At 37.9% G+C, this 13,403-nt stretch overlaps 1 protein-coding gene and 1 long non-coding RNA gene across 2 annotated transcripts in view; both read left to right on the top strand.

Moving 5' to 3' along the window:
- LOC126370370 (C3 and PZP-like alpha-2-macroglobulin domain-containing protein 8) overlaps window positions 1-13,403 on the top strand; it is a 170,867-nt gene that overhangs the window by 107,859 nt on the left and 49,605 nt on the right. Inside the window, exons 8-9 of the mRNA XM_050015208.1 lie at window positions 7,748-7,876; window positions 8,254-8,408. Of these exons, the coding sequence (XP_049871165.1) occupies window positions 7,748-7,876; window positions 8,254-8,408 (284 nt within the window). The remainder of the gene's footprint in view (window positions 1-7,747; window positions 7,877-8,253; window positions 8,409-13,403) is intronic.
- LOC126370339 (uncharacterized) lies at window positions 2,614-4,187 on the top strand. The gene is made up of 2 exons (XR_007566847.1): window positions 2,614-3,472; window positions 3,664-4,187. It is a non-coding gene; the product is annotated as an uncharacterized LOC126370339 (long non-coding RNA).

The raw sequence follows: 13,403 nt of genomic DNA, 5'->3' as shown, positions 1-13,403 counted from the left end.
ATGTTTGCGTTAGGCGGAATACTTAACACAATTAATGTAGCTGTAGTTAACATACTATGTAAATCCATCAAACGTTACTATCTGATTACTAGTGGCTCTGCTCGCCCCATTACGATAATAGCAATGTGATTTTATGCAGGTTTCAAGTACCAAATAACAAGCAAAATACAGTCACTGTATTTGACTCTTATTGGGATATAGACTGTTATAATCCTCAAGTCATCATAAATATCACGAACGACCTTTTCTTATATTTAGTAGCAGCTAATTTTATCACAATGTACCACGCTAGGATTCTTATTGAACCCTTTCGAGAAAGTATGGCGGTATGCCCTTCTGGCCCGAACAGATACGGAGGTTTTATTGCATTTCATTTTATGTCAATTGAGTTTTGGCGCTATATGCTAGGAGGAAATTTCATTTTTCCTGCAATGCGAGGGTGTATTTCATGGGTTGTGACGTTTTTTTCAATGTTCACTGAGATATTGGAACATGTCGCTTTTTGTTGGCAATGAAGAGCGGAATGTGGGGAGGAAAATGCTTATTTCTCTGTTACTATTGTGTGAATGCTTATGTTCTTATGAAATCAATTTTCCTGTAAAAAAGTGCCTGTAAAAATTAAACGAACCCAAATGTCCATAGGTAATCATCGTTTTTTCCGAATACAAAAGAATGCTTTATCCATGTTCATTAAAAATATTAGATTTATCGGGCATCAGAATTTGAATTCAGAACAAAGTACCTATTTTATTATTTTTTTGTTTTGATTATCGTGTGAGAAATACATAATAAAGTTAGTTCTGAATTCAAACTCTAATACACGACAGATCTAATAATTGATAAATGCATGATTATCGATATTAATAAAATACAATCACTGTACATAGCATAAACTATGACTACTACAATCTAGAAGTCGTCGGAAGACTGAAGTCATACTGATTTGAAGTCCTAAGTTACATAAAAATATTGTAACGGAAGTGGGTTTCGGGATTGGAGAGAAACACATGCAGTCCTAGGGACTGAGTTTTAGCTGTTTAGCTCCGATATCGTCACTTCACCACACTTCACTTCCACTTCTTTTATACAAACAATTAATATTTGTCCGCTTCCGGGAATACAATATTTAAAAGGATGAATACGATTGGCTACTTCACCGACATCACTGCGGTTACTAATATTTTATTAGTACTAGACATTACAAAATAAAGATAAACTTAGGGTTGTGATAGACGAGTTTTTAGATAGTATACTGTTTATTTTATTTGCTTCTTTAAAAAGATAAAATGATCCGCTACTTTTGATCCCATAAAAGTAGAAGGGATTACGTCATTTTCATATGATGGCCCATCTATTATGGGTAATGGACTGGTAACCATTGAGTTAGTCGCATCATAGCCATCTTCTGACTATCTTTAGACTTTAGACAATCCTTCATACCACAAGGACGAAGAAAATTTTAGCCTTTAAGTGAAATTGTGGGCACTCATTGTCTTTACTTATTACTTTTTTTAATTATTATGACTGTCTGTTGTCCAAAACAGACAATATAATAAAAAAAAAATAAAAAAAAAAAAATATTACATTTAGGCATGTTAAGATTGTTAAAGAGATCGTCATGGAGATCCTTGGGGGAGGCCTATGCCCAGCAGTGGGCGTAGTACAGCTGATGATGATGAAGATTGTTAATTCTTCTACAGTATAAATTCCCAGATCATGGTAGGTATAGTGTATTATTATAGCTACTTACTTAGGATTTTTATGTGCCAAACTTATCTCACATACGAACACAAGTTATTTTTTGCGATAGTGTCGAGCAAAGTACCTATAATCAATGGCCAATGATGTCTCAAGGTCATGTCAAACATGGCTTCAGAATTTTATCATCTTCTTTTATTATAATCTAATATTTGGAAATAACAGATATTTAGTTTATCTACGTTTAGTTTAAGAATGCTTTCCTAGATATTGTTTAACTGCTACCTAGTACCTACTTGCGAAGACACAAAGTGGTAAAAAAAGGTAAACTATAGAAGAATGAAAATTGTTCTTAGTGACAGAACAGCAAATTATTAAACATGGTCGGTAATTTTTTGACGGGACCTATTGTAGATATGCCGCAGATGGCATTAACTTCTTGGCCGGACTAATGGCTGCGAGTGCTGAGGGCTCTCATCACAAGACAACGGGCCTGAGGGTTGGGAAAATTATATTTTAATAAAATTAAAATTTTGCTTTTAAATTAAGCACTGTATGTTTTTCTAATACGATTTTTTGTATTTGTTTTGTAGTTAATCCTTTTTTTAAGCGTTTATTTTTGGTAGATACACATTTCTTGATAAGGTTGCATTATCACAATTGTATAAAGGTGATCTTAATGATAATTTTAATGAATGTTATGGATGTCCTTAGTTGTTCAAAATAACCTTTGTGGTGTCTATTGCACAATATCATGAAATCATTATGCAATTTTCTATTGCACTACATTGCAAAATACTCAACATTGCGCAACTAGTGAAATTGTTGTGCAATCTTATAACTAGGTACTCTGAGGCAGTTATGTTGCTTCCGTCTATACGTATATAAGCAACTGTGAATCGATTAGTTCACTCATTCAATGTTTAACCGCAGTAGATGACTGGTCGTCTATAATAAATTGAACTTTTAATAATACTATTATCTCTAAGAATGAGAGGTCATCGTGGAGTGGACTTTGTCAGTGAAGTAACAGAATTTGCAAATTTCTTGCGAAATCAGTCAAGTGACAACATCGAAACTAATCAAGTTCTTACTGAAGAAAATGAAGAAATGCTGAGAAAATTCGCTAAATTCCTTGAAGCGGGTAAGACTAAAAGGAGATGTAATAAGTTCGGCCATCATTGGGAAAAGCATGGTCATGGACATGGTAAAATGATGTCACATAATTTTGGTAGACATGGTCACAGACGACCTAGGCACTGTGGACACCATTGGTCAGGTCATCATGGGAGGCACAACCACCACTTCGGTAGGCATTACTTCTGGACTGTGTACAAAGAAATGCTTGAAGGAGAAGACGAAGCGACAGCGAGAATTAATAGTGGAAGGAATCCATCACCGCCTCCAACTGACGCTACAGCAAACCCTGAAGAAGGAAACAAGCGATGTAATAAACAAGGTGGAATATTGAGTCGTTGTGGGGCGAAAGATTGGGTACTTATATCCCAGGGTTGTAAAGCAGGACAGGAGAAACAAGTCGGTAATTCCACCCAAACTGAACATACAGCTGATGACGAAGAAACTGCAAACCTCTCGGATATGGTGGAGACCATTAACATAAAGCAGTCATAAAACAAAGGATAATTTGTTGACTTTCGTATAGATGATCGTAGTTCTCTTTATCTTGATAAAATAATGATTTTTTGTCAACACTAGTGTCCTTTAGACGGAGGAAAAAGCGCATTTGATTGTTTTTGTGATAATTAGATAAAAGGTTAGTATTTCCTTTCTTTATGATTATATTTACTAGTTTTGATAATACCTAGTATTTATCAGCCATATGTTTATATTACATACCTACGCGGATATTATAATAATTAGATATATAATCATAAACATTATTCATTATCTTTTAAAACTGGAGTAAAAAGCCTTGAGAGTACTGATTATTTTTTTATGTTTTAGCGAAGAAAAAGTAGAAAGTAATATTGAACGAAGGAAAGTGCTTTTAAAAGGACATACATTATTCAAGAGAATATAGTTTGTACGGAATGATAGATACCTAACTACTTCATGATTGGAAAAATATATAAAAGATATATCACCATCACCAGCCCATTAACGTCCCCACTGCTGGGGCACGGACCTTCCCTATGGATGGATAGGGAGATTGGGACTTAAACCACCACGCGGGCCCAGTGCGGATTGGTAATTATTAACGACTGCTAATGCAGCTGGGACCAACGGCTTAACGTGCCTTCCGAAGCACGGAGGAGCTCGAGATGAAAACTTTTTCTTTGTTGTCACCCATCGTTTGACCGGCCTTTCCGAAAGTTGCTTAACTTCAACATTCGCAGACCGAGCGCGTTTACCGCTGCGCCACTGAGCTCCTCGCGCCACCGAGCTCTTCGGTATAAAAGGTATATATATAAAGGTAATTAACATTGTGGGTACACACGATATTGAGAAATAAACTGTTTGAAGCGTGATCATGTTTTTTTATTTATTTATTTACAACACATTATAACATTTAGTTAAGACATAATTAAACGAAGTAAAACAGTACTAATGTGTAAGCCAGTGGTAATTGAACACAACAATCATCATAAAAAACTACATCTAGTCTGTTGAGACTAGCTTCTCATAACAGTAATATCATCATCATCAGCCCATTAACGTCCCCACTGCTGGGGCACGGGCCTTCCCTATGGATGGATAGGGAGATCGGGCCTTAAACCATCATGCGGGCCCATTGCGGATTGATGCTAATGCAGCCGGGACCAACGGCTTAACGTGCCTTCCGAAGCACGCAGGAGCTCAAGATGAAAACTTTTTTTTGTGGTCACCCATCCTATGACCGGCCTTTGCGAAAGTTGCTTAACTTCAACAATCGCAGCCCGAGCGCGTTTACCGCTGCACCACCGAGCTCCTCAACAGCAACAGTAATATCATAATAATATAATGATTGCGGACCTGATCCACGCAGGCGCCAAGTTGAAGTGGGATTGGGCAGGTTACGTCTGTCAGATGCCTGACAACCTATGGGCTAAGAAAACCACAGGATGGTCTCCGAATAGATACAGACGCAGGCGTAGCAGACCGAGGCGGAGATGGCGGGCACACTTGGATGCTTTCCTGGATGGCTAGCCAGAAGAAGCACTACTAATTAATATGACATAAAAGCTAAAACACATAATAACGGGTTCTTACCGCGTTTAAAATAGGGATATGAGACTCCCGATATTTCGACACTGTTGTAAGTGCCGTGATCACGGGATGACTGATGAGATTGGAGTGGATTGGAGTGGATATCGGGAGTCTCATGTCCCTATTTTAAACGCGGTAAGAACCCGTTATTATGTGTTTAATTATGATAATAACCGCGTAAACTTAAAACAATGTGTGACATAAGCTCACGACTATATCGCAATTCGGGTAGTCAGCTGTACATATCAATCGCAAGAAGAACTAAGTACCCACACCTCACCGAGCTTTCTGTTAGACCAACGTGATAGGTGGTGAGCCGTATCGCCGTCTATAATGGTCGAGCCAACTGTGTTAGTGAAAACTGAAGTTAAATTCAAATTCAAATAATTTATTTTCAGACCTTCATAACGTCCATAGAAAAAATAAATAATGATAAACAATAAATAAGTACAAAAATTGATAAAAAATAAATAGTACAAATACATAAAAAATATAAACTTGAAATTGAAATAAAAAAAAATCAAGATTAAAATCAAGGTCACAATCAAAATTAAAATTAAAATCATAATAAAAAAAAACACAAAATCAATATTAAATTAGATAGGAGAAATGAAAATCAAAATTATGAATACAATCAAGAATTTTTAGTTAAGGTAAATTATTAAATCATTGGTGCAGGTCTGGTACCGGGGTTCGCAGCGGCGCTCCCTGTATAAGAAACAGGCCGCTGCTTGCAACTTCCATCAATCAGCGCTTATCGCTATCGACCCACTAGGGTCGATTAATTCTTTCAAATATTTTTCCTCTCAGACGACGCCCTGAGCCGAGGTTTGCGCCCAACTGGGCACCCTCAGGCGTGTTGTCTTAAACGTTGTACCGGGTGAGAGCCTTCAGCGCTCTCCATTTGTCCGGCCATAGTTAATACCATCTGCGGCAAATCTACAATGAGTCACATACAAAATTACACGACCATAGTGACCTAAACCTGACAAAATTATGTATCTATCTCTATACTCACATTCCATATTTACCTGTGTATCTACATTCCACAAGATCCATCTTGCAACCATGGCACGTTTGACCTCATAAAATTTCCACGCACCGCTGAACATATGCCCGATGCCCGTGTCCCCGAACAACTGAACCATAAGGAATCTTAGGTCGAAAACACAAATTCTATTCTTAATTTTTTCTTTACATCCATACATAAGGTTTGAGATGTAGAGATTTAAATACAAAAGACACAATGTTCACAATCGAATTTTGAATTGTGACAATTGTGAATATTCTTTATTTATTTATTTATTTAATGGGATAGATTTATCGTCGTGTCGATGAAACATCTGTATGTGGAAAAGCCTTTCGTGGAAAGTGACGGCGATGAAATTTCTGACGAAAAAATGTCCATAGGCTAAAGACTGCTGGTGAAACGGAATTAAATGTGTCGTCCTGTCGACGAATAGTCCAATGGCGAATCGGTCGTAGGAGAACGGTTGCAGAATCAGTGGGTACAGTCATGAGCAATAAATATAATGTACCCACTTTAGGACTCTGTCGCACTAACATATTTGACATTTAGTGAGACTTACAGTTCAATTTGTCAAAAAAGTTAATGTGACGTGGTACCAAAGTGTATACATATCGGTCCCCTCCACCTCCCCCTCCTCCTCTTCCTTCGTCTCCTCGCTATCCTGTGTAGTGTGCTCGTGACCGTACAGCTATTGCATTATAATATTTAGTTAAGACATAATGAAACAAAGCAAAACAATACTAATGTGCGGGCTAAGTGTGATAATGTCAATCCGGCAATCGAAACGCTCAACCACTGGACCACGGAGGTCGTTGAATAACTCAGTTGAGGTACTAATCATATACCTAGCCAGGTACGTTTATACCTCAAAACATGAATTGAGCTAGATTACCAATAGAGGTACACCCGGGGATTGAGTACATGATCAAACAATTAGGATCACAAGATTAAATTACAGTTCAGTGAATTTCCGTCAAATGGTTATTTGATAAAATCTGTTTTCAATCTGAATTAAAGCATATGTTCAAAGGATGCCATTCGTTTAAGAAAGGGAAGTAAAGAAATATATTTTAGACATTAGTAGGTTAGTTACCCGAGAAATAACGTGGAAAAGAATGCTAATGAAAATGTGAATAAAAATTAATAATAAAATAATGTTAGAAGATTAATGATTAACTAAATTTAAAAATGCCGGGTATTAAATATGTTCCTCTAGTTATTAAATAACTTGTAATGTATACCTACATTGATTTAAAATATGTGTTGCTGTGGCAGTTTCGTGTCATTTCTTCTCCTCAGCCATAACACCTTGCGATATGACGTATATTCAAAAATGTTACATAGACCTTTTTAAGAAAAGACAAGTTTAAATCCATAATTACGTTTAATAAATGATTTTGGTTTCTGATTTTGGAACATTATATCTTAAAACACCGGGAAAACAACTCCTGTACGGTAGCGAATTTTCCGATACTTTGACTTAGCCGTTGCAAGACCTTTGTCTCCATCGAATAGGTCGCGATTAGTTTACCAACTGCAAATAAGTTTATATATTGTAATGTAACAAGAAACTAACGATTTTCGGTGTTTTTCCTTTGCTTGTTGCAGGACAAACTTTATACCTAGAGTTATTGTTAAAAAAAAAACTTTCTTCTTAACAATGCTTCTAATTGTAAGAGATGTAGGTACCCCATACGTTTTTCTTCTTTAGGTGTATCGTATCCTTTGCTTGACTCAAATGACTTTAAAATACAAAGACCATAAGTAATATACATATTACAACATTTTAACTATGTTTTTGTTTTGTCGTAGGCGGAGCTAGTAGCAGTGGAAGGGAAAGAGATAGAAACCCACTACGTGCTCGCTCGTGAACGGATCCGACGATGGAACTCCACGTCCAAATGTTATCTGCTCGTGGAGAATCTACCGACACCACTACAGGTAAGTCTGCGGATAAAACATGAAAATCAAATAAATGATCCTAATTTTAAAATCAGTACGAAAAAGTCAGAGCTAGCATTGTTGCTACTGCTCAATCTTATGAGAAAACATCATTTTTTTAAATCTATCTTGTTTATACTATCCTATAAGCCCGTATAAGCAACAGCCTATGCACCTTCCACTAGTTTAAGTCAATTATCTCAATCAATAATACAATACATATCTTTATTTCACAATCACACAAGAAATTTATACAACAGTATACAAACAGGACACAAAGAATATTAGGCGGCCAACCAGCAACTCCACTGCAAATAAGCGATGAATATTTCATATCATCCAAGATCTAACACATTTCAATTGCCTTTTCACTATAGGCGGGTGGCATAGCAAGCGCGAGTGTGTGGTCATCCTGTGGCTGCAGACAGAGATTGTTGGCCGCGGTGACCAGTGGAGGGCGCGCTGTCCACTGGGCGGCCGTGCCCGCGCCCAGTCCAGCCAACGACAGCGACCTGTGCCGGTTTAATTATACGTAAGTATTGTTTACTTTGTTGGCTGCGATGCCCAGTGGTGTGCGCGGTGTCTACTAAGCGACCATACCCGCACCCAGCCCAGAAAATACGTCAAACGTCAGAAAAGCTCTATAAGAAGGTCAATTATAGGATCGAAAAGCCGCACAAATAACGCAAAACAATTTGATTAAAAAAATATGATGATGATTCTACTGCTAAGTAATAAAACTGGTCTTTTAAAAACTCCTCGTTAAAATGAATAGGTCTTCCTTATTCCATTTTTATTGAAGCAAATTTAAACCAAAAGTTTTTGAAAGGAAAGAAAACGACCAACTGTCTTCCGCGAACCTAATTAAAAGTGAAAAATTCTCTTAAGAAAACTTTTAATTGCGCTGACAGTCGATAAATATTGGCCTGAAAACCATTAGTGCGCAGTTCAGTGACTGCTGATTTAAAAAAAAATAAACTGGTCAAGTTTGTTGGACTTGCAGAATGAGGGTTCCGCATAAGACTTTATGCAACGTTAAATTAATGTCGGTACTTAATATGAGCAGTTTCTTGCAATAGTGATCAAATCTTTCCAAGACCAAACCTGGCCAAGAGTATTCTAAACCAGCCAGCATGTGTGAAGACTTTGATTAGAGTAAAATAAGCAGTCTTCATCTATCGTGTGGGTTGTGAGGCGAACCACCAGCCTCATCAACCCATGGCATCAGGGCTACTACTGAGCCGCCAAAGGCCCCTGACATGACCCATATAACGACTACGTACTTACATCTGTAAGTAGTAACCGGGACCAACGGCTTAACGTGCCTTCCGAAGCTTTTTGGACAATCAGGTGATCAGCCTGTAATGTCCCAACCAAACTAGGGACCACAAAGTAGTTAGCGGTGTCAGCATACCCTAACGAGAAATAGACACTTATGATCGTATGTAGTTCTACAAGGTGGACCGACGCAGACGCAGCGCAGGACCGATCGTTGTGGAGATCCTTGGGGGAGGCCTATGCCCAGCAGTGGGCGTCATACGGCTGATGATGATGATGACAGAGAATCACAGATGGTCGCCTCTGTAATTCTTAGGTAGCTAATTGATTCTAAAACTCGAAAATAGAATATTGATTATATAGTAGTACATAAATAATGGGTTCTCATCTTGAAGCACTGAAGGTTGCTTTTAATTCTCTTTTATGTTCGGAATCCTAAAAAAGGCAATAAAATAAACTTGCAGTAATTAAGCAGAGCACGATGAGCCTGCAAAAACTGTTCAGTGAAAAAAAAAGAAGCAGTGCTTCGGTATCAAATTGCTCTTTAATGATGGGAGGATTTCGAACCCCAGTTGCAGTTTAATCAAAAGAAACTATTAACAATGCAAATGGATTCCCATAGTATCTGCTTACTTCTGGGGGTAATAGGCGTATGTGTTATGTACAGTCATGAGTAATATCATGTACTCATTTTAGAACCTTGTCGCACTATCGTATTTGACATTTAATGAGACTTACGATTTAATTTGTCAAAAAAGTTAATGTGACATGGTATCAAAGTGTATACATATTAGTACTCTTGACCGTATGTATGTAAAATAGTGATAACCCTGTACTTAGAACGCATGACTTACATAGCAGTGTCCCTGGTTCGAATCCCGGCTCGGGCTCTAAACCATACATACATAAACTCACGCCTATTTCCCACCGGGGTAAGCAGAGACGGGGCGTCGTACGGCTGTTGATGATGAAGCAGAGACTATAGAATTCCATAAACCACAGCACCACAAAAACCACAAACCACAAAACCACATGTTTTTTTTTGTGGTCTAAACCACATTTAACTTTATGAGTTTGAATTCATATTTAGATTATAGATAATCGATATCACGTGGTTTCTAAGTTATGTCCGGTTAATGGCAATATTTCGTCCCCTATTACATGGGATTTCAACATAGCATAGGAGTGGGTGTAATATATACGCCTTTGTTTACCCTTTCGGGGATATATGCGCGATGCTTTGTTATGTTGTGTAAGATTAAGAATAATTACAAATTCAACTCAGAGTTTTATAGGTAGGTTTTTATATATATATTTCTGACTATTATGTTTCTGACTTGTTAGGGTTTAGCTGGAGAGGAGTATCTAAATATATAAAAGGAGAAATTGACTGACTGACATATCAACGCACAGCCTAAACGGCTAAACGTAGGCACTTGAAATTTGGAAGGGACGTAGCTTAGGTACCGTAAAGGTGCACTAAGAAAGGAATTCCCGGAATTCCCACGGGGACGGGAATTAGCGGGAAAATCCTTTTGTATGAAAAATCTAAACCGCTTAAGTTGGACGCTTGAAATTTGGCATGCAGGTACCTTAATTAACTTAAAGCTTATTTGCAACAGGATAATGCACAATTCCCACGGAAACGGGAGTTATCGGGAAGAAACATTTGTATGAAAAAATCTAAACTGCATAAGTTAGATTACACACAAAGATCTCTCTTTTATAACACGCCACGCGGACGAAGTCGCGGGCAAAAGCTAGTAGGAGTATAATACTTATACACCTCTCTTTACCCCTACGGGGATAGAGGCATGATGCTTTGTATGTATGTTTATTAGGGTTAGTAGAATCAGAATTCATCAAAAGACACCTAAAAAATAGCAAGCAAAAGCGTTATATTTTTGTTTCCTTGCGAGGCTCTGAGATACTCAATTTAAAAACTGAACATAAAATCTCAATTGTCAGGACAGCCTATAAAAAAACGTTTTAAACTCTTTCGAGATAAAAAAGAAAACAATTTCAAGTGAACGAGGGCCTGGGGCGCGACCATAAAACTCGTACCCCGGCTGACTTTCCCAACTTACCAAAATGTGGGTCAACGTTTAAACACCTCCCGGGCGATCCCCGAAATGTATATAAATCACACAAAATAAACTCTAGCCATTCCAATGACGTTTTTATTGTACTTTTTCAAGTTATAAATACAAGAAAGTTATTCCTTTTTATATCCTTCGGAAAAAATGGCTTCCGTACGTTAATAACATGAGACGTGGTTCAGTATCTTCTCAACCGACTTTAAAAAGTAGGAGGTTATTTTCATTATCGCCCTCAAAGAAGTACCTAACATAACTTAAGTATTTATAGTCCTTGTAAAAATTTTGATTGGCATAGTAAAGAAAACGATCCGTTTTTTTACAGAAAAATATGAAATCTGTAAAAGTAAAATCCGTGAAACACATATCGTCCCCTTATAGTGAATACCACATAGCGCTTTTTTGAAAAATCACATTTGAATGTCGCAATTTTCGTCTTCTATCGTGTGGGTTGTGAGGTGAATGACCAACCTCATCAACCCTGGTGTCAGGGTTATTATTGAGCCGCCAAAGGCCCCTGACATGGCTCATGTAACGACTATTTACTTACATCAGTAAGTAGTAACCGGGAACAACGGCTTAACGTGCCTTCGGTTTAATGTCGCAATAGAAACGCTTATTTCAATCTAGGTAAAAAAATGTGGTCTCAATTTTTACCTGGATTGAGGTTAATTCGAAAAAGTCGAGATTTTGTTGAAAAAATCACATCAGAATGTAATTTTTGGAAAAGGCGCTTACGAGGTTTTCACTTTAGGTCCTCCGTGGTCCAGTGGTTGAGCGCTGGGGTCATGATCCGGAGGTCCCGGGTGCGATTCCCGTCGGGGACATATCATAAAATTTACTTTATGTTCCCTAGTTTTCTTAGGACATTACAGGCTGATCACCAGATTGTCCGAAAGTAAGATGACCCGTGCTTCGGAAGGAACGTTAAACCGTTGGTCCCGGTTACTACTTACTAATGTAAGTAAGTAGTTGTTACATGTGCCATGTCAGGGGCCTTTGGCAGCTAAATAGTAATCCTGACACCAGGGTTGATGAGGTTGGTACTCCACCTCGATCGAAGAGAACTATAGGGCGACATTATGCTGATTAGAAGAGATTAATATTTACTCATACAGATTAGTATTTACGCAAACACTAAGAATGCTAGCAATGAGGCAGTACATCGCATACTCGTAGTGCGAGTCGTTTCCATTCTTGAAAACATCTCTAGTAGCCAATATAAATATTTTATTTTATACTTAATTTATTTCCCAAAAGACCAAGGAAGAACCAGGTGATATCCCGATTCCCGAGCTCGAACATTTCTCTGTTCATAAACTTCACGCAATGACATCTTCCCCCAGACACGGTGCCTTAAGTGTCGGTGTCCTCAGATGAAAAACGGTACTTGCGACCGACTTTCTTGAAACATTAAAACGCCTTTAGGGGAAATTAGAAAAAGGGAAACAAGTAGCTTAATCTCAAAGACACCCGGGCTGAAAGTGATAAAGTTAATGATGCTGGGTGAAACTGCCTTTTTTAAAATGCCACTGCAGATAAAAATTGGCGGCTTGGTTGAGTATACTTAAAAGTACATATTATACATAACCCACGTCCTTAGCCCCTAATAGGGTGGACAGAGCCACAGGTAATCAAACACAACTTACAGCCACTGTTAATACGAGGTCCTAAGATAGATATCATGAACCTTATTGACAAGGGATCAGCCTATCGCCCATAACAAATGTCTATCATGTTAGAAAATACACAATGCCTCTGTCTGATTTTACGACATGCTCGGAAAGAGAAGCATCTCAACGTGTTCTATGTACTTTATTTACTCCCAGAAAAGCATAGAAACTTGGAAGATCTTCTTGAGTATTGAAGATTGCCATCTTCTGAGAGCTGAATACATAATATAGGTGTATATATACAATACATACATACGTGCGGCACGCCTATAGATGGCGTTAGTAATCTATTAAAACGCGGTATCGACATTGTATTAGATTCTAATAAGAATTAAGATTCCATACGTTTGTGTCTTGACTAGGAGCCCTAAGTTCTGTTTCCGACTGTGACACTTCGTGTGACGTTGCGACTGGGACTGTGCGGCGTTCATTGCTACTTTCGCATTAGTAATCACTGCGCCTTTCTTTAAGAGTATTCAT

Source organism: Pectinophora gossypiella, chromosome 10, assembly GCF_024362695.1.
Source record: "Pectinophora gossypiella chromosome 10, ilPecGoss1.1, whole genome shotgun sequence".
In the NCBI taxonomy this organism is placed as follows: Eukaryota; Metazoa; Arthropoda; class Insecta; order Lepidoptera; family Gelechiidae; genus Pectinophora; species Pectinophora gossypiella.
The sequence above is the reverse complement of the archived record's forward strand: the minus strand, read 5'-3'. Positions and strand labels throughout refer to the sequence as shown.